Source organism: Crocodylus porosus, unplaced genomic scaffold, assembly GCF_001723895.1.
Source record: "Crocodylus porosus isolate Cpor-Errol unplaced genomic scaffold, CroPor_comp1, whole genome shotgun sequence".
Classification (NCBI taxonomy): domain Eukaryota; kingdom Metazoa; phylum Chordata; order Crocodylia; family Crocodylidae; genus Crocodylus; species Crocodylus porosus.
In genome coordinates, this window is record NW_017728906.1 from 20507067 (window position 1) to 20529571 (window position 22505).

The 22505-nt window shown below is 41.2% G+C and overlaps 1 protein-coding gene across 4 annotated transcripts in view; it reads left to right on the forward strand.

The window, feature by feature from the left end:
• The window catches only part of ROBO1 (roundabout guidance receptor 1), a 1129598-nt gene that overhangs the window by 959521 nt on the left and 147572 nt on the right, over nt 1-22505 (forward strand). For all 4 annotated transcript variants that reach the window (XM_019528741.1, XM_019528738.1, XM_019528739.1 and 1 more), the window contains one exon: nt 2136-2293. In XM_019528741.1, coding sequence (XP_019384286.1) covers nt 2136-2293 — 158 coding nt within the window. The remainder of the gene's footprint in view (nt 1-2135; nt 2294-22505) is intronic.

Sequence of the window (22505 nt, forward strand, 5' to 3'; positions counted from 1 at the left end):
AAAGGAAACATATTCTCAATTTACAGTGAGCTTTGACTATAAAAGATACGGAAGAAAAATTGCTTTTTCAGCAGGAGAAGAAATCTTAGAATTTATAACTTTATGCCGGGGCCTGAGGCAAAACTGGAGTATGTATCTACTTTACAGCTGCAAAAATAATTACATGACCACTATCTGCAGAGTAATCTTTAATGGCTTACATTTTGTTAGCTTTTCATTATGTAACTATAGAGTCAAAATAATTCATACTAAATGGGAAAAAAATATTTTGATGTATCTTTGGCCTGGACCTTTGATGTCTTCCTAAGGCATTTTATTATGCATTGGTTAATTTGTGAAAGCTCTCAGTTTACAGACAAGTTACTTCCCTTGTAAAGATGATCTAAGCCTAACAAGTGTAGAAATTACTCAAGTAATTTGCTTTTATGAGGTATTGAACTTCTCTTTTTGTTTCAAAGGTGTTAAAAGATATCCAAGGTGCTATCTGATAGGTTTTCATCTTAAATTTATTAGGTCTTCCGGATTTGAAAAGCACTTAAGGTGTTACTTGATTTGTGTATGTGTGTTTTTACAATGTCTCCTTTTAAATATCTGTATTTTATATGGGTCATATATAAGTGATATGACTCTTGGCACTGTATTAGTGATACTCCAAATAAATTTTTTATCATGTCAGAATAGAACTAGTGCCAGATCAACTCACTGACACTTCCATGTGCTCTATCAGAAGGGGTCTACCTACTGATCAAGGAGGCAGGTGACTGATTTGTTGGCAGATTGCAGGGCTGGCCGCCATTTTCATGGGCTTATCATGATGGTCCTGCCCCTTGCCGTTGATTTGTTGACAGGGCTATCCATCATGCAGCCCTGCTTCTTACTGCTGATTGGTGGAGAGGGGTGTGGTCATGTGATAGGCAGCTCCCTCAGCCAGTCAGTGGCAAGGGGCCGCTTGCCTGCCCTACTTTGTCCCCCCTGCAGGTGGGAGGATTGCCCCTGGAGAGCCAGCATTGTATTTCTAGTAAATTCCCTATCTGTCCCTCCCCCCAGATTTTGTGGACATCACACAAATTTAATGATTTCCATGAAATCCGTGAAATTGCACTTTGAGTTGATCCATATTTATCTGTACCACAGAGTTCTTCTGCTTTAATATACTTTGCCATAAGACTGACTTGCTGAAACTGTTTTCACTGAAACTCATTTTAAAGAAAAGTTCATCTAATACAGGGCTCACATTAAGGGGAAGAACTACCAATATAGGTTCACCTTCCTGAAAGGTGAACCTGGATCTCTTCAGCTTTCACAAGTGACGGCTGAGGAGAGTCTATAAATTTATAGACTATAGCCACCTGTAAATTTATCAAAGGAGGACAACAGGGAATTGGTGATGCGCTATTTACCAGAGCGCCCCAGGGAATAACTAGGAATAATGGGTGCAAACTAGTGGAGAGTAGGAAGAAATGTTACAGTAAGATTGGCCAGGGGCTTCCAGGAGAGGTGGTACTATCACCTAACTTGGAGGTCTTCAAGAGGAGGCTCGATAGTCACTTGGCTGAGGTCATCTGACCTTGGTCCTCTTTCTTGCTGGGTAGGGGGTCGGACCCAATGATCCATGTTGGTCCCTTTCGACTCTACAATCTATGAATCTATGGAAAATATTTAAATTTAGATTAGACTTAATGCTGCTTTTTTGGCACGGGGTTTAAGAATAGCTTTCTGGTCTTGAGCCTGTGTTTTGGGTATTGCCAAAGGTGATGAGCACAAAGCTGATGTCCCCAAACCATGCAACTATTGGTGAAATCAGCAAACATACTGCATCAATCTCCCAGACTCAGGCTCAAACAGGTTACAAAAGACAGCAGACTCCATAGACGAGAGAGAAGTCTCAATCCCCCCACCATGTCCCAGACATAAATAGTTGTAACAGACAAATCAGCTCCAGGCAATTCTGCCTGCTACAATGTGAAAATGAGCAGAGATTATCCTTGCAGCCAAAATGATCATTCAGTTTAAATATTCACTTCCCTTTTTAACAAAGTAATATCTCATTAAAGTGGCCAGTGTGGCCACAGTGTTTTGCTGTCCCATGTGTGCACTAAAGTGTTACTACTGTTGTTTTCATTTTACTCTTCTAGTACTACGAGATGACTTCAGACAAAACCCTTCAGATGTAATGGTAGCAGTGGGTGAGCCTGCTGTGATGGAATGCCAGCCCCCAAGAGGCCATCCAGAACCCACAATTTCCTGGAAAAAAGATGGATCCCCTCTGGATGACAGAGATGAAAGAATTACAGTAAGTGTTAGAGAGAGAAAGACGGGGGAAAACACAGTTCTTTGCAAATCTCTCTCCTTTCCCCTTAACTATCTTTCCATTTACAATATACCAGGGCAAACCAAACTGATATACGAGTTATTAGTGTGGTGAGCATGCTGACCTTCTGCCATTCTTTATTCTCTCCCCTTCTGCTTCCTACTCTGCATGCCCCAGGAGGCAAACCTCATTTGCACATAGCTGGAAATGGATCCTGTATAACTTCAGATTTATGCTGTCTCTTGGGACAGGAGGGGAGGAGAAGGGGGATTGAGCATTTCTATTTGTGAGGAATGATTCTGATCAACCAACTCCATCCCCACATTTAGGTTGAGAGTTTGTTGCAAACTGTAGCTCATGAAAATAAAAGTCATTACATTTTCTACTGTCACATAGTCTTTCTTTTTCTTGATTACTTTTATTGTCTTGGGTCTATACAGTAGACTTCTAAACTAAGTTGTTCTTTAGTGGTAAAGATGAGCTGTCAGTAAATAGCATAGGTAAATCTATTTACTTTTTGAAAAAAAAATCCTTTCAAACGTCTCTGCTGTACCTCCCACAGTAGAGTTATGAAGCAGATAGGAAGGATAATGAGGCTTTTGGAATACAGTCATTTTTTTTTAGGAAGATAACACTCTCTTCACTTATGCTGTTTTCTCATTAAAGGAGTTTTCATACACATTAGTGTGTGTAGATTGACAACTATAATGCACCAGTTATTCCAAAGTATGGAAAAAGCAGCTTCTAAAACAGTTTTTCACTACCAGGACGCTGGGGTACCCAGGTGCCACAAAATCCTTTGAAGAGTATTTGAAGTGAGAGGAATTGAGCAGATAAAGGCAGTTTCAAGCTTCAGAAGGAGAGAAGCAGGCTCAGGCTCTCCCTGCTTAGCTGCTCCTGTCCCCTATCCCCACTGCCAGTTCACTTTGCAAGGCAGTAAGCCCTGTGATGAATTATTTTTTAAATGGGGTGCTACTCAATTCACAGAAATTATGGAGAGGCTCCTCAAGTCTGAGCGGTGCAATGACTTTAAAAAGATGAGAACCACTGTTATGATATTGGAAAACTTATTCTTCTAATTTATGAGAGGTAAAACAATAATCCATTGTGCCTAAATAGCTGCACAAATACAGATTAATACAGGGTTCAGAAATATATACGCTGCCAACACAGTGATACAAGACATCTATCCATATGGGCTGGGAAACATCTGAAACTTTACATTTTATAAAGATCTGAGTATCATGTGAATTACTATCCTTAAGCTTATGTAAAACAAGACAGAAGATGTATACTATTAAACCTTAATCATCTGCTGAGATGAATGAATATTGTAATCACCGAAAGCATTAAAACCCAGCACCCTCCTTTCAAAATTGCCATTCTTTTTTGACATCTAAATTGCTTGTTGTTTTTGTTTTCCTTTTAAGGGAAAAACAAAGCTTAGCTATTTAGTCCTAGAGAATTGCAATGGTATATAATGAAGACCTTATCTTTTCAAATTTTCCATCTTGCTGGGGTTGTCTGATCCCAGCGGTCTTTCCTGCCCGAGTGCAGGGGGCTGAACCTGATCATCTGTAAGGTCCCTTCTAGCCCATAACTATGAGATGGATAATTATTAACAGAAATCTGTAGAATCTGTACTTATCTATTGCTAAACATGAAATCCCTTCCAGTTTTACTTTAAAAATATTTGTTTATTTCTTTTTCACTCTACAGTGATAAGTCCTGCCAAATATAGAAAAACAGAAGATCAAAATAGTATTGTTGCTCTGTGAAACATATCCTAAACTTGAGCTGCATGTTGGTGCAGTGTATTTGTGTGGTAGGAATTTCAGGTGTTCTTTAATGTGGCACTTTTTGTTGTTGCACTTTCAAAGCACTCTTCTCCCACCTGTGAGAACAAAGACACACCCAGAACAAAGGCGACTGTCCTAGGCTGGCAACACCACCTGTGCTTTTTGATAGTTTCAAATCAGTACTTGTTGTAGAGAAAGAGCCCCTAAGTCTGTCCTTGGTTTATGGTTATTACATACAGTGCCAGCTAACTCGCACTCTTCCATTATCCCACCTGCCAGAATTATTTTGTGTTATCTGCTTTGTTTCTAAAAACAAACAGGAAGAAAAAGGGAGGAGGAGGATATCTGATATCAAGTCTAGAAATAAACTTGATTCAGATATTGTCTTGTGCTAAGATGAGTGTTTGTTTTTAGAGGTGTAAATTAATGTTGCTGAGACGGTAAGTTCAAGTGAATTAATTTGTGTCATATTTGCCTGGCATTGTCTGAAACAGTACTATTAATATCATGGTTTCTTTCTCACGCAGAGAAGGAACTGAAATGGCATTGTAATGCAGATTCCCATTTATATACAGCTGTAGGGAATCTTGCCAAGAGGGATAAATAAACATTCAGTTGCATGTCTTTACAGCTTTGCAGTAACAAAGTGCATTTTCTTGGTAGTAGCTTAGAAACAAAGGGAAATGGGGACCTGGGCTGGACAGCAGGCTAAAGGAGAGAAAGGTAAAAAGAAATATTGACAACTTTGTTTTGGATAAGTTTGGATAGATGACATAATGCTGCATAAGTCATTTCCCTTTTGGTTTTAGAATTGAGTAAGAGAGCTAAACCATTAAGATGGTGAAAATATTAGCAAAGAGATGTGCTTTAAAACAATGGATGTACTTTAGTCAGAAAAAAGGTCAATCACTTCTTACAGGGTATAACATACTTGTGCTGTAAGTTGATTGAAAGTTTGGATCCACTTCAATCAGTGGACAAGCTCTTGTTGATATTAATGGGACCAAGATTTCAGCCATTATTTAGAAGACTTTAAAAGAGTAGAATTGCAGGAGCACGCAGGCCAACGGTTAAAATACTGTATACAAATATGCATGTCTGCAAAAGTATACATAGATACTACTTTGAAAGTGCTGATGATGTTTCCAGAGTTAATATTTTTTTGAGGTTTCTATACTGAGAAAAAACCAAAGAACATAAGAACATAGAAATTGCTATTAATGGATCAGGCAGTAGGTGTGTCTTTCCTAGTATCCTGTGTCACATAGTGGCAGAGAGTGGATGCTGAAGGGGAGAGTGAACTGGGTACGACCAGGGTCCTTTCTGCTGTTCCTCTCTCATTAGCACCCTTCAGCATTTAAGGTCTAGGACTTAACCTAGACTTAAATGATTAGAACTAAAAAACTTAATTTGGGTGCATCTTCATACGCAGTTAATTTGCTGCAATAAACTCTGGTGTTTATAGCACTGGAGTTTCTTGCTCCTGAGCTCCATGTTTACATGTGTGGCCAGGTCCATAAGACATTGATCTGGGTCAGAGCAGCCCAGTCTGGCAGAGTGCCCTGGAGGTATTCCTGTGAGCCCAGGGCTGCTCCAACTCAACACAGTGTGCTGCAGAGGGACTCCAGTGGGGCCCAAGGGTACTCCAGTGTCAGGCTAGCCAGCAGGCAGCCCCTGCACTGAATGTCCCAGCCAGCCGGATCAGTGTCTACACATGTATTGCTGTGCATGAAAAACTGCATCAGGATAGTACTTGTATTTTGTAAGTAGTAACTTGCTGTGGAGTTTATTAGTTTCCTGTGGCCTAATATGGTTGCATGTGTAGATGCCAAGACATTTACTGCAGAGCTAAGAAGGCAACTCCACAGTAAACATCTTGCGTCAACACACCAACTAAATGTCATTTAAAGCAAGTGTAAGTAGGAAATGGTGACTGAAGCATGTAGATAGTTGGAGGCATTACATGTATAAACATTGAAGAATCACTTTTTTAGAAACTAGGTTTATTCAGTTCACCTCTTTACTGGGCATGTCTACACAAGATGCTTTACTGTGAAGGTGTGTAGTTTACTATGCAGTAAGCATATGCATTTACACACCCACGTGCTTACTTCACAGTAAACTTAACTAAGCACTTAACTAATCACAGTAAACCTAACTAACCTGCAATTACAAATAGCAAGTGTACTTGTGGTTAGTAATGGCACAGTAGCTCTCGTGTAGACACCTGACTGGAAGCAAATCTGCTCCTGGTCAGCCAGCCATAATGGGGTGGGAGATTGCTCCCTGTGCTGGGAGCTGCCTGCTGCCAGGGTGGGCTCTAGCACCACAGCCTGGGCAGGGACTATGTTCATCTGTCCTGACAGGAAGGAGATCCAAGCCTTTTGCCCTAAGATTGTGATCAGGGATTGGGACACTGAGACATCCTTATGTCCCAGTACCGGCTCTGGTGTTGTGGGGCTGACAGTAAGAGATGCTCATCTCCCTAGCACAACAGGCTGGGGAGCCCGTTCCCCACCCAGGGCCATGATCGTGAAGCTGGGTGGGGAAAAGGCTGGGGAGCTTGTTCTCCACTCAGCTCTGTGAGTATGGAGCTGGGTGAGGAACAGGCTAGGGAGCCCGTTCCCTGCTTAGCTCCATGAGTGCAGAACTGGGTGGGGAGCAGAGTGGGGAACAGGCTCCCCAGTCTGTTCTCCACCCAGATCTGTGCTCATGGAGCTCAGTGGGGAAAAAGCTCCCAACCTGTTCCCCACCCAGCGTTGCACTCACACACCTGGGTAGGCAACAAGCTCCAGAGCCTTTTCCCCACTCAGCTTCATGCTTATGGACCTGAACAGGGGACAGCTTGCCCAGCTTCTGCCCCATGATCATGGAGCAGGGGCTGGGTACTGTCCTGATCAGGGGCAGGTCTCAGACCTGTGCCCCAATTAGGTAATAGGGGCATGGGGCTTGGAAAGAGCTGCAGGGTTGAGTTAGGTTCCACCCCTGACCCAATCTGCTGGTGGGGCAGCAAGCTAGATGCTAGTTGCCCCACTGATGGATGGGATAGGGGACTGGGAACTGCCTCTCCCCTGCAGCTCTTTCCAAGTCCTGTGCCCTGGATCGGGGATTGAGAGCCAGGACCTCCCTGCTACTGGGGTAGGGGGACATTGTCTCCATCTCAGCAACAAGCAGACCCCCAGGGGCAGGGTGCAGTGTCCTAGCCCCAGCCAGGGGCTAGCAGCTCCAGGGCTAACACCTAAAGCTCCCCCTGGTGGTGGCAGGGCCCCATTGCAGGGCCTCAGGAAGCAGGAGAAGTTTGCTACCATTCATAGATTCATAGATGTAGGGTCAGAAGGGAACTTGTAGATCATCAGGTCCGACCCCCTGCCCTAGACAGGAGTGAAAACCGGGTTCAAATGACCCCAGCCAGTTAGACATCAAGTCTCCTCTTAAAGACCCCCAGGGTAGGAGCCATCACCACTTCCCTTGGAAGTTGGTTCCAGATCCTAGCCACCCTGACTGTGAAGTAGTGCCTTCAGATGTCTAGTCTAAACCTACTGTCTAACAACTTGTGGCCGTTATTCCTTGTTCCCCTGGGGGGGGGGCACTAGGGGAAACAAGGTCTCTCCCAAACCCTGTTAGTCCCCCCTAGTGAGTTTATAGGCAACCACTAGATCCCTCCTCAGCCTTCTCTTGTGAAGGCTGAACAGGTTAAGGTCCCATAGCCTCTCTTCCTAGGGTCTGCCCTGCTGTCCCCAGATCATGCTGGTGGCCCTCCTCTGGACCCTCTCAATGCTGTCCACATCCATCCTGAAGTGCGACACCCAGAACTGAACACAGTATTCCAGCTGTGGCCTGACCAGTGTCGCATAGAAGGGGAGGATCACCTCCTTGGCCCTGCTTGAGATGCATCTGTGGATGCACGACAAGGTACAGTTAGCCCTACTGACCATGACCTTGCATTGTCGGCCCATATTCATCAATAATGACTCCAAGATCTCTTTTTGCCACCGTGCTCTCAAGAAGGAAGTTTCCCAGCTTATAAGTGTGCTGCTGGTTGCTACTGCCGAAGTGCAGCACCCTGCACTTGTCAGTATTGAAACCCATCCCTGTAACCTGTCCTGCTGTACAGGTCCTGCTGTAATCTGTCCTTCCCTACTAGCATGCCCACCTCACCCCAAATCTTGGTATCATCAGCAAATTTAAACAGGCTGCTTTTCACCTCATCCTCCAGCTCACTAATAAAGACATTGAACAGTGTGGGCCCATTAGCAGCAGATCTGCTCCCACTTCCGTGCTTGTGTAGACACTTGCCCAGGAGCCTTTATCCATGAGGAGTTTACTTGCAAGTAAACTACTCCAAGATCAAACATATGTGTAGACACACCTGCTGAGAAGTCCTGCCCTATGTTAATGCCTTCACAATCTGAGGCAAGATATTTTGTGGGTTGTTTTTTATTGGAGCAGTTACCTAGTAGGGAGGAACACAGATAAGCTTTCAGATACCATGGTATTCTTCCTCAGGTTTCACAATGAAAATCCTTCCCTCCATTTTTCCTGGACCATCATATCTAAAACATCAACCCAAGGCTTTTACAATCTGAAAAATTCCTTTCCTTTCAATAGCAGAAGTAGTAGTCTTGGGGTAAAACTTCTCAACTAGTAGATGATAGATGGTTTTCAGGAAGCAGAAAGCAAGCAATAGTTTAGTTTCTGGGGCAAACCTGACATCATGAAACCAGTTCCATAATTTTTGTATTGGAACTACTTAATTTTTTTAAGTAATTGTTAAATAAGATCCAAGTTGGACACACAATCCTATGGAATGCAAGAAAAAGAAAATATAATTTTCTCCCAGTAAACTTCAAAAAAAACAAGTTGTTTTTTTTTTTGATAGCATGGTAATAAGGGGTTCTTTGCATATTGTTGTTTATTAAAGCAAAATAAAATTGCATGTGTTTAAGGTTCTGGGGAGAAATAAATGGAAGAAACATGATAAGAGAGTACAGATGAATGTAGTTATTGATTAGTTAGTTATTGGTGACTGATCGTGTGTGTGTGTATGTATATAGACATCCATATGTCATGACTACAGTTCTACTAGCATTATTCAGTTTTTTTCTTAGTCTTCATTGTAGTCTGATCACTATACACTAGTGATTCTCAGCCGGGTTGCCCTGGTACCATGGGGTACCTTGAGACCCTTTCAAGGGTGCTGTGTTGTGCCATACAATGTTAACACACATAAGTCTGATTTACAAGATAAACCCAGAGATTTCAGACGGGAACTCATAGTGTTAAGAATGTCCTGACCTGTTGTTGTCTGTCTAAATTCTTAGCAACAGAATTGTTCTGTTGTTTTTCTGTAGTCAAAAAGCTAGTGAAAAGTAATAATTGGCACTTTCAGAGGTGTGCCTCGAGCCAAATTAGGTATGCCTCAAGTCTAAGAAGACTGAGAATCACTGATAATCATGTTTCTACTGAGTTTGCCTGATGCACTGTGTGAAGAATCTCTGTCTAAACATTTTGTCTCCTTGTTTATAGAAAAATAGGTCCAAGAGCAATTTTCACAGTGCATTGGAGCTCAACATGATTTCTCTCCTGTGTATTCTTTACACCACAGTATGAAAGCATATGCTTGTAAATCTGGTTAATCCTTGTTTGTGTATTCCAAATGAAGCAGAAAAGAACATCTAGCATTGGGGGAAATGTTTATCTTTAATGTAATTTGTTGAATCTAAAATTTGTTGTCATAATGTCAAAGCAAAACAGGTGATATGTTCTGTTTCCATCCAATTAGTTTTTTTCCCCATGGGGGATATGGTGGAAATCATAAACTCTTCCTGTACAATTGGATAGGCCAACAGGGGTAGCCTTAAGTACAACCAGGGGAATAGCTCTGTTTTCCATTTCTGAACATTTAAAAAAAAATCAATTTTTTCAAATTTTGTCCCACTAACATTTCTTCTCGTTAGAGAAACTGGGAGCACCAGAGTACGGACATACTTTGCATCAGTCATTTGACAGCTAAAATACTTCTCTGGAGACTTTTTCCTAAGTCCTATTTTTTCCATTATGTGGCATATTTTTGAGTGCACCCTCACTAACGTTAAAAAGGGGATCACCTAGGACAAAAAAAATCTGTAACATTCTAACTAAGCAACCTTTTTGAGCCTGCACTTTTTGGTATTGTTGTTGTTGGTATTGGGTCAATAACCATGTAGGCCTTCACTTTTACTCAAAACATTGGCTTTTGTTTTGGTGGCAATACTTATTTAAAAAAGCGCATTCACAAAGGGTAAATACACCTATTACATTTATATCAACCTAACCAATGTATGGAACACCTGTACACCTTCAGAGCACAGCCTCAGGACTGGAAAAGCCCGATCATACAGGTTAGCATCTGGGCTGCACTATTCTCCCTGACCCAGGGCTTGTTTTTGCCCCTATCCCTCCCTCTAACCAGGCAATCCTCCCCTCCCACCCCCCACGCTGAGTTACTTAAACTAGTTTCCCTATGTGGCTCTCAGGAGTGGCAAACACTTGTATACGTTGCCTCCCACTGTGCTAATGCAACTTGAAGTAAGCCATGTGAATGTAGACCATGTATGGTGAATAACTGGCCTTACCCACAACCACAGAATAGCATGAACAATTCTAATCCTCACTCTTTTTCACATGGGAAACTATATACAGAAAACTTGCTTAGTAGTCACAACCACACTGACCAGATCAGAAGTAAAGTTGGGTGAAATCAGGCTTCTTCTATTTTCACGTATTTCTTCAGAATGCCTCTTAATTTTTTATGTGAAGTAATAGTGAAGGTGATAGAAAAAAAAAGAGGGCATAGTAACTTTAAAAAAAATAAGTAAAATCCTTTACAGATGCATAAAAGGGGATGGTGGCACAAAAGAGTAATTGCTCCTAATTTTAACGAGGAAAGCCAAACTCTTGCATTGTAATATGGGTGCAATACTCTGCATGCAGTTTCCACCCCTACCTCTTATTAATTCTTATCTGTCATTTATCCTGAATAATCCTCATTTGAGTTTTTAAAAGAAAAATGCTGAGAAGCTACTCGTCTTTCTATGTTCCAGATTCGTAGGTTTTAAGATCCAAGATGTGAAATGAATAATTCAGGTTGTTATTGTTTTTATGTGTGCTGTTCTGTGACATCAGCATTTTTGAATGACACTGTTATCTGAAACACATTTTAGCTTGAATTGTATATTGCTATTTTAAACGTGACCTTTAAATAACATGTCAGAAGTCTAATACAGTCTGTGTGTCTTACAAAATATTGTATTTATGTAACTGAGTGATAAAATATTGACAAATTCAAAAATATGCCTGTAAACTTCTGCTGGAATAAATTGCTCCATAAAAACTGGTATGCACTCAGAAGTATTTTGTTTGCCACAATGTGCTTGCTAATTAATTGTTGAAAAAGGACTGTATTCAGCATTCTTTGGAAGCTGTTCTCAAACTCATTGTGCTTTTCACAGTAGTAAAACTATCTAGATCCTAATGTGATCTTTGTCATAACAGAAAAAACTCAGAAGATATTACTATGCATACTGATAAAACTGGTTGTTTGTAATGCCAGAAGAGCTGGGGTGCAGGTGAAGTAGAAATTAGTCCCATCTCTATTTAGAGACCTTTTATTTAAAGGATAAATTTCAGTGGTGACAATTGTACTGGGGGGATTCATCAAGGATGAGGCAACAAACACTGATGGAAGGGAATTTGTGGTTGTTTCTTGTGTGAGATTAAAGATTTTATTTACAGACGCGCATGTGCATGTGTATTACATGTTTCTTTCTGTCTGTCTGTCTGTCTATGCACATATACATGTAAAATGTAAGCATTTAAGTTCTGGATTTCTGGGACTGGCAGAGCTTCTCCAGTGCTATCAATATGCAGAGTTGCATTCTTGCTGTGAGTTTTTTTCTTCCTGTCAGCTCTTCTCTGCCATTTTCTTATTTTCTTCCATTTTTTTCTTCTGTATTTCATTTCCTGTTTTTCCTGACCCAAGTTAACTCAATTGCTGCAAAACGCATATTCACTGTATAATCAAGTCGCTAATTTCTAGAAGTTCCAGTGGGATTACATATGAAGTACACAACATGCCAAGCAGTAGTTAAAAAAGAAAACACACATAAGTAATTCATTTCCTTTCAAGCATCTATGTGGTTCCCTCATCAACTTCTACTCATCCTAGTTCTTCCCTCCAGCTTCCTCTTTGCCTCCAGACTTCCTGAAAAGGTAGGTTCTTATTTTTTTCTTTCTTAATCTCCTCTGCTGACCCCACCATTGGTTCAAGGGTCAGGAGAAGTTACATTAATGATTTCCATTTTTAACATTGTTTGCACTAGTAATTTAACCAGGACTTTGTTGACATAAACTTGACACCCAGGATAGAATGAATTTGAACACCTGTAAAGTGGTCTTTAGAAATCACTGAAAGAAGATAAGGATGCTTCCAAAACTTGCTGTTTCCTTGTATACAACATTATTAAATGAAAAATCTTGGGTCTCTTACACCCTCCCCTCCATTCCAAATGCGTCTTCCTGATTCATCTGCTGCTCCTGCTGTTCTGACTGCATTTTGAACCCTCGTTTCTGGACTAACTTCTGTTTCACCACAAGGTTCTTGTCCTTGTCTTCTCCTGAGGCCATTCACAAATCTGCCCTCTCTGTTAGCCTGTTCTTGGCTCTTATCAGATCTGTAGACTTCAGTTTCCTTCAATATCTGCATGATCGATCTTTCAGTCTTATAAGAAATGATCTTTATGCCACCTTTTACTCTGTTCCATTCTGTTCCAATTCATTTTCATGTCACTGTCATCACAATAATAGCTAATCACTTTTCAGGGATGCCCTAAGCTGTATGACTAACATCTGTCACATATGAGTCATTCTTCCTTTCATGGGGAGGAACTGTGAATGCAGTGAAGTGCATTGGTAGGATTTGGGTTTTTTTTGTAGGCGTACATGAAAACATAAGAACTAAGTGCCATACTGAGTCAGACCATGGTCCTTCTAGCCCTGTATCATGTCTTTACCATATCATATGACAGGAATAGATTAACTGGAGGAAAAGCAGTGAACTGGGTATGTCTGGAGTAGTGATTTTCAACCAGGGTGCCATAGCACCCTGCGGTGACTTGAGATCCTTTCAAGATTACTGTGGGATGTCACACAATGTTACCACTGTTAGGTGTTCAGATTGGATTCACAAAATAAATGCAGGGATTTCAAATAGGAATCCATACTGTTAAAAGTATGTTGACCTGTTGAGGTCATTTTGAGTTTTTTGCAATAAAGGAATTGTTTTATTATTTGTATGTAGTCAGAAAACAAGTGAGAACTAAGAGCTGGCATTTCCCAATGGGTGCCTTCAGTCTAGTGTGGGGTGAGTTGCATCTAAAAAGGTTGAGGACTGCTGGTTTGAAGTAATCTAGTCTCTGCGTCAAATTCAGCTGTAAGCTTCTAACAGCAAAGCGTGCCTTCTCCGATATGTTTGTATGTTATATATCAGAAGTCAGCTTCACTTTTGAATAGAGTCTACAGGTGCTATCACAATGCTGCTAATCATAGTGTCTGAGAGTAAACTGGTATTAAATTATTTAGTGCTCTCAGCATTACATTATTATAAACTCCTTTGTTTCTTATAGTCAAGTTTGGTAATTTTGGGGGGGACAGCATTATGTGTTTTCTAGAAAATAGGCTGGTCAATTTATAATAGATATTGTGCTTTAATCCTATTAATTTGTTGCTGTATTCATGTAATTTTTTTTTTAAATCTGAGCTTCACCAATATATCATGCATGAAATCATGGATGATAATCTACACATTTTGATATTATGATAATGACCAATTAATAAGAATTTGAACAGACTAAAATACTGTTACTGGATGATTATACCTGCAAAGGCTAACAAAGACTGTGAGACTTTTCATTGTGGATCTCCAAAAGAAAATATTGCCGTGTAAATTTAGATAATACTTATGCACGTAACCAAATATGAGCTTCATGATAAAGGACATGGAAGGTGTACCAGATGAGAGCCTGTGGATTTAGGGTATTTCCTACAGATATTTATTGAATTCTACATGGACTAGGTTTTCAGGTGAGCCAAAGTAGCTGCCTAGCCACTCTTTTTCCAGAGATATGCCTAACAATGTAAGTCATTGTCTCTGTGAGACTGTATTCAGACAAACTGAAACTATAGCCTTAAGAAAAGTGTGAACTTCCTCTATTCATCATAATTCAAAGTAACATGAGAAAACTAATTATGACCACTGAACAGCTAGCATTGTTAACTATTTCATTACTGTGTGCAGAGCCAAAGATCACTTATTTCCGGTGGCTGAATGCATCTGCCTTTTCTTTATTTTCTCTGAATTTTAGTTTTTCAGTACACAATTAGAATGACCAGTGATTGTGTATTTCTTTGAATTAGTGGTGATATTGCTATAATTGAGGCACAGTTTATTTTCATAAATTCAAAGTAGAAGCTACTTTGCTGCCTTCCAAAATGTTAGTTGCACTGTGCAACATGGAGAATATTAAAGTTTCTCTGTATTGTTTGGTCCAGCTGTAACAAACCTTCTACTGTGCTAATTCACTAGGCATGCGTCAATGCTGTACCTTATCTTAGAGTGATTTCTGGTATTACAATATAAAAATAAAGTAAAGGGATGAGAGAAAAAATGAAGTTCCCTTACAGATATACCACTGGTTTAAGGGAATTTGTTGACTGCTAGATTGAGTCAAAATTCTCCATGGAATTCTTCTGTCTTTGGTCATGAACTGATGACTTAGATAGTGAAAGAAAATAAATGCCTGCAGCTGGATTAGGTTCTGTAGCAAATAGGATACATGTTAGATACTGGATTTTTGAAACTTTCAAAGGCCTAGACATAGATATCACAACTTTCTTTTTCAAGGGAATTTCTGAAACTGTTGAACCTTAAGGACCATCTGAAATGATAAAATTACAATTGAGGGGTGCTTCTCCACCTTTAAAAATTTGAAAAAAAAAAAGGTGGCAATTATCTTAACACTAGCTAATTGCTCTGGGGAGTGGGCAGGGATGGAGCCCCATGCCCCCCACATCCAGACCTGCACTCCCCCTCCCTCCTGCTTCTTGGGGTGTAGGCTCATTTCCCTTCCCCTCCCTGCCACAGTGGAAGAGGAATGGGACCGTGCCCGAGGAGGGGGGAAAGGAGGCACGCTACTCCCTTCCTGGTCAGGCTGTGTTGGGCCAGGCCCACTGCTCCGGCCCACCACCACATCGGGCCTGCTTCCCCAGCCCCCCATCAGGCCTGGGCCCACTCCTCCCCTTCCTCCCACCACCACCACTGTGGCACACTCGCTTCTTCCCCCCCGTGTTGGACCCGCACTTCCTCTCACTGCTGCTGTGTCAGTCTTCTACACGGTAACAACAGAAGTGGGGAGGGGCAGGCCGAGGGCAGCACCAGTGACCTCACCCCACCACGGTGTCCTGACCCCACTTTGTGCTGCTCCCACCGTCACCTCCAAGGAGCAAGGTGTGGGGGTGAGGCCAGCTCAGGTGATCTTGCGCCCCCCCACACTCCATCATCACCTGCAGGGAGCAGGGAAGGGGGTCAAAGTTAGTGCTGCTGGTCTGGCCCCCCTGTTCCATCCCCTCCATTACAGTTACCTCTAGGGAGCAGGGTGTCATCACCTCCAGTGAGCTCTGTAGCCAGTGCTCCATCCCCTGTGTCCCGTCCTTCTTGATGGCATGTTGCCACCTATCCGAACACTTCTTCCCGCTCTGATGGGCTGTTTGTCATCCCATCAGAGCGTTACAGACAGAGGGACAGACAGATTAAGGCTTTTATATTAGAATTCCCTTTCAGTGCCCACAGCCTTCAAGACTGAATTCTGTAAATAGTCCAAAGTAAAGGTGATTTATTATATGAAGAGACTAAGAATCTGTTTTGTTTTTTTATTGGTTTAAATTATTATGCCTTATTTTTTTTGGTTGGTAAGGGGGGAAGTTATAGGGAAATGTGGAGAATTGAAAAGAGACTTATTTATAGTCTGTACATTCAGCCTAGGAATTAGCATTAGAAAGCACATCCAATTGCTTCCTACACAAAATGAAACAAAAATATTTGTTGTGGGTCAAAGCAAAGATGAGTATGGGTTCAGCATGTGATGCAGATGTTTTAAAAGTACCCAAGACCAAAATATGATCTGAATCTGGAGGCTGTGAAATATGTTTGCATGTAAGTGGTATCATCAACTGTTGTGCAAGAAATATAGAACCGTAAACTCAAGGCTCTATTTTCCACTTACATGATATATCTATTTCCTATATTACAGTACTTATAAAATATGCTGAAAATGAAATAAACTGGAAACAAATTCACAAAATAAGTCTTGCTCTCACTTTCACAAATGAAAGCAGTCTCGTCCACTAAGTACTTCAGGAAAACCCTAAGTAAATAAGGGGGCTTTGAAAGCAATTCTTAAAAGCAAAAAACTGACCTTTTTGGGTGCTGACAGACATGCAGCTCCCTGCTGTAAGTCATGGCACTTCACAGAAAGCACCAAGAATTACAGTGACACTCTGGTACCCCACAGACATTTTCTGTTTGGTTGGGGAGGGGCTAGGCTTGAACTGTACTTTGGAGCTGACCCAGTGGAAGGAGGCTGCATATCTGCAGCTTTTCTCCCCAGCCCCTCCCCCCTTCCCAGCTTTGTTACAGTCTTCAGGATGGGGGAGGAGAAAGAGCACCAATATGCAGTTTGCCCAGTCTGTGTTTTGTGGGGTAGATTGGTGGATGGGGGCAATCCACTTGCCCCCTCTCCCTGAAGTGCAAAGAGCACCAGGGTGGAGCTGGACTGTATCAGTCCAGCCCTGCTCACACACAAGAGCAAACAGAAGTTAATGAAGGTGCTCTACTTTGGTGCACCTTCAGCTGAACCCTCATTAAATAACATGTTGCATGATTGGGCACTTCTAAAGTACTCCGTTGCCATGCACTTGTCAGGGAATGGCTGAGGAGTATTATCCCGGAGCTAAACATGCAACAAATATCATTTTTATCAGTGCCCTTTGTTAGACTAGTGGTGAGTGTACAGTTTGGAGTCAAAATCCATCTATAGGAAATGCCCTTTTCTACTCGTATACCAGGTAGATCTGATCGTAGAAATGGAGAAAGAAATACAATTTAAGGAAGATAAGAGCAAAGCTCTAAAGAGTTTTTAAGGTTAAAACCCACACTTTGCATTGCATCCTAGAGAAAAAATTGCAATGTCCACAGAGGTGACATGCTCCCTACAAAACTTATTGCCAAAACCATGCCAGCTATCTTCACAGTTAGCTGTGTCCCTGAGTAGCTTCAATGTAGGTGTTCTAGGTGAAAAATATGGGAAGAAGAGAGCTATTGATTATGATTTAACTGTGTAGTCATATTCTGTTACAAATTTCTGACTTTAATTTTTTGAATGACATTTGTCTAATATGTAGTGTGGACCTAAAACTAAATTCTGTGTGTATTGCATGTAACTGATTTTTCTTAAATAATGCTTGTTTCGCTATTGAAAGTAGTTTCGTTAAGCTAGCAGGACATCAGGTTGAGCTGCATTACTTTGCCCTATCTTTTGGTGACCAATGAGCATTGCAGGGACATGTACTGAATCAGGGAAATACGTAAGCACATGTTTATCTTTAAGCATGTGTTGAAGTCCCAACGGTTTTTTTTTTGTTTTGTTTTTTTTTGTTTTTTTTAAAGGGGAAAAGTTATTTCTGTTTATCTAGAGTTAGAAAGAGATAACTGGCAGTTCTCCAAGTGCAGTAGTTTGATTATTTGTGATGGTTGGTATCAGAACTCAGTCAACCAAAATCTCCTCCCAATTTGACTTTGAAACCCACAACTCCCCTTTTCTGGGAGGAATTTTGTGCTTTTTTTCTTAAGAGTCTCCAATGGACAGTATATATTAGATTGTTCTTGGCATTCTTGTTATTTCTAGTCACTTGCAGACAGCAGGAACCACATGTTGTCACTTAAAATCTAAATATCAGATGTCAGCTAACTGAAGCCTCATTGTAGACTATGCTTTTTTCCCTGAATTATTATTTTTTTAAAGTAAAAGTACACCAGCTCTAAGAGCATGTTATTTAAAAAAAGGAAGAAAAGCCAAGACTCAGTGATCAGTATGCTGAACTTGCAAATATTAACTTCTAATCAAAAGAAGAAAAATGTAAAATAAAAGTAGGGGAGAAAAGGGATGCCCATTCTTGGAGCCTTGAGCACATGTGAGTGATTAGAGCTGTCTTGTTTGGATTGCTTTGATGGTTTGGGGCGGGGGTTGTCCTTATTTTTTTCAGTTCTGTCTGTTTCACTTTTGCTTATTTCCCTTTGTTTGGATAGTTTTGCTTTACTAAATCTCCTGCAATGCTTCTTGTCATATGAAAAATCTAGTCCAAATCACAGCACTTTAAAAATAATAATTTTATAGTTCTTGGGTTTCCTCAACGCAACAGAGGACTTCTCTCTCTTTCTCTCCAGGTCCTAATATACTTACAATTTCCTCCAGTCAGGATTTTTTCAAGTAGTAAAATCCAGCATGCTCAGAAGAATGGGACTAGCATGTTAAGTCATTGGATATCATCCAAGACTCCTGTGTAGGACTTTGTAGACTAGACCAAAACTGAGAGGGAGGGAGATGGAGAGTCTTTTTAACACTGTTCATCTACTGGACTTATGTTGCTGTTTTTTGCATCTGGCAATTGATAGATTTTTTTTTTCTTCACAAGTTACAACTTCTCTCAATTATATTTTGGCATATGGTCAAATACAGGTTATTAATCCACTTGAGTAGCAGGAAGTCTGAACCAGTTGTATATGCACCCAGCAGGACTGTCAATGGATTTGAGTCTTTATTATGCATATATTTAATATTTCAAGAGAAGAAATAATGTGGGTTTTTTTTCCCCTTCCCACAGAAAACATTTAAGAATAGCTGGAAGATGTTCAAGAGTCAGCTTATATATTCAATATTTTCCTGTTCAGACTTTGTAAAGATTCATGTTTAGGGCTTTATTGTTTTTAGGAAGGTCACAAAATATTGAATTGTTTGCCATGAGAAACATCTAACCTCTGGAAATCATGATGTCCAAACCTTCTAATGACTGCACCTGTAGAGAGACCCAATTTGTAGCCATGAGACTGATTTTGTTTAAGTACAGATTGGCATGCATGAGGAAGGGAGGCAAACTCACCTGCTCTGAAGTTTTCTGACAAAGACTGCATGCCAGCAGCAGGTGAAGAAGGCAAAAGGAAAGCAGAGGATCTCTCCTTCTCCAAATAAATAAAAGTATTTCAGTAAATTTTATTAAGAGAGGGCAAGTCAAGTCTACTTTCTTCTAATTTAATGTGTTTTCTTTTGGCTTCTGTTCCTGCTGTGATGGTGTATTTTTCAGGGGGAAAAAATTCCTTGTTTCAGCTTTCTGAAGGAGGATAAACTATTCAAATGTAAAGGAAAAGGAAATAAAAACTTCAACAAGTTAAGGAGAAAAGAGACTTCCTAGAGAGAGTGATTCTATTAAAAAGTAAAGCCCCAAAAGCTAAAGCATGAGAGCAAGCACTTTCTTAGATATCTGCTTAAACCTTCCCAGTGCTGAGTAGAATACTGTTTAGGTTGAAATTTGCCATGCAAATCTATGTTTATATAACTTTGGGTTGGCCTAGAAAATTTCCCATTTAGTTCTTTGAAAAGAATACAACCTTAATCATGGTTTTGACTTAAAGGTATTTGACTGGGAATTCTTATGTTTTATGTCCTGAAATTTCAAATTGACTATATCAGGTTATGATGCATGTTCTGAATGTTTGAATGAAAAGAAGGAATCTTCTTTTTTTTGTCCAACTTTAATGAAATATTTTCTGATGGCTGCTTTGTGTGTTGTGCTTTGGTTCTGAAGACCTTTCTGAATTGTAATATTAAATCTAAGCTTCTGTCTCGGGTTGAAGACTTCTAAGGCCTGAAAGGAGGGCTTGGAAATTATATGGAAATACTGTTTATAATTATTATTAGAATTATTATTTTAATTATTATTGTAGAAGCAGCAGTTGAAAACTGTATGGTTAGAATAGTTTATAGTAACACAATGTGAGCCCATATTCCCAGAATGAATGGTTTCATTTTGCTAAAGGATTACTTTATTGCCCAAAAGTAAAGACCTAACACCGTTACACCATAAAATTACAAATTATTCAAAACTGTTTTTGATCTTGAACTTCAAAGCAATTTTTTGAAGGAAAAAGTTGTAGATAAGAGAAAAGATTGTTCAGTGTTTAAAATAAATTAAGACCTGGGTTAACAACTATGGCCCATAGAGCTAGTTGGGTGGCTGGGGGCTGTACCCCCACCACAGCTAGTAGGTAGAGAGAAGGTTGGGTTCTAGCTCCACTCTACCTCTGAACTGAGCCAACTTGTTCTCAGCCCATGGATACAAAGAGTTGTTGACTGCTGCACTAGAAAGTGTCAGGAATTAGGAGATTCTATCCCAGGCATGATTGTTGGCTTCCTGTGTGCTCCTGTGAGTCGTATATGCTCCCACTATCAGATTCCTTCCCAATCTCAGTAGTCTTGTGAGATCTGCATTAATTCAATCTGTGAAGGATGAAAGGAAAGGGGCTAAGTAAGTAAAAAATATAATTACCAGATCCTCATTAGCTGGTTCTGTTTGTAAACAAATGGAATACATGACATCTTGTATGTCAGGACCTGAATTCAGGATTCCCTATTCTCCTAAAACAACAGATGTCATTGTTCCTTGAAAAACATAATGCACACTACTTCAGCTGTTAGTGATTATGCTGGTTTGAAAATGCTTTGTCTTATAATGCAAATGAGACTTTGTAAGTCTGCACATGTAAGTCCCTATTTTTTCCTCTCAGGAGCGATTCCTCTAAGGTTGACAATACTTTAATGTGTAAATGTTTTGAGATCTTACTAAACGTTAAAAGAAAGCATTCAAGTTATTTTTTCAAAGCTGAAGGTGCAAAATTAAATATGTAAATGTTTTTGGAATTTTTATTTACACTTGGAATCCTGGATTTAAGCCTATTAATAAACAGAGAATAGCTTTGCAAGATGGTAACCTCTGTTGGAATCAGTGAGAGTTTTGTAATCAGAAGAACTGTGTCATTAATCCAGATTTGTGCCAGGCATTTTTCATCCTAACCAATTTAAGTCAATACCAATGCGTCTACTGACTTCAAAAGGAACAAGTGTGCATCCTGTAAGTGGGGCTGTAAATTAATCATGGTTAACGAGTTAATCATTGTTAATGTTAATTGTTTTAATGTGTTAATCGCACATGCAGTTTTGGAGCCCAAACCTGGGCTCAACTCTGCCACTGTCACCACCGCCTCTGGACCATCCCTTAGGGCAGCGGTACCAATGCAGAGGACCACAGGGCAGCCAGGGCACAGGCTCTGGGCAGCTGCAGCGGGCAGGGTGGGGGAGGAGGAGTGTGTCCAGACACAAATATGCAGCCCTGCATTCCTGAGTTTGTGAATCGCTGCCCAGCAGGCAAGTCTGAAGGGGAAGGGGCATGGGCAAGGGAAAGGGTATGGGGGGGCAGATGGAGGCCCACGTGGTGATAGAGGGAGTGAGGCAGAGGCAGGGGCGAGGACTAGGGTGACTGCATCCCAGGTAAGGTCATGGCATGGTTGGAGCTTCAGGTAGCTTGTCCAGGAGCATGGGATGTCTCCCACCACTGAACTCACCCCAGGGGAGGCATGGGGGGCATATGCCCCCCAGATTTGTGTGCAGGGCAAAGGTGGGCTTCTGCTGCATTCTGAGGCTCTGTGCCCCACTGAGTCTGACCTGGGAGCCATGCAACGCCACATGCCGCCCACTGCCAGGTGGACAGGGGACGTCACACAGCCAGGATGAGGCCCTGGGGGCAAAGGGAGCAGGGCTCAGAGCCCCAGCCTGCAATGGCAACCTGCCTCCATCTCATGCATAAATCTGAGGTGCACATGCCCCCCATGTCTCTCAGGGTGTGCACAGGGGCGGGAGTCCCCCTGGATGAGCCTCCTGTGGCTCCAGCCATCCCACAACTCATCCTGAGGCTCCATTTACCCCAGCCCCTGCCCCATTTCTTCCCTCACCATTGGGGTCTCTATCTACCCCTCTCCTTCCCCTTCCCTCCCCCCACACTTACCTGCTGGGCAGTGTCTTTCTGTGCGTTTGTCTGCCCCCCATTCCCTTGCCACAGCCCCCTGAGCTCTGCTGCTTCTTCTCACTCCTAACTCACTATACCCCACATCCTGCCAGGGTATGCACAAATCCCCCTCCCTGAGCTCCAAAACACACACACACACCCCAACCATACAAAGTACCTGCATAATTTTG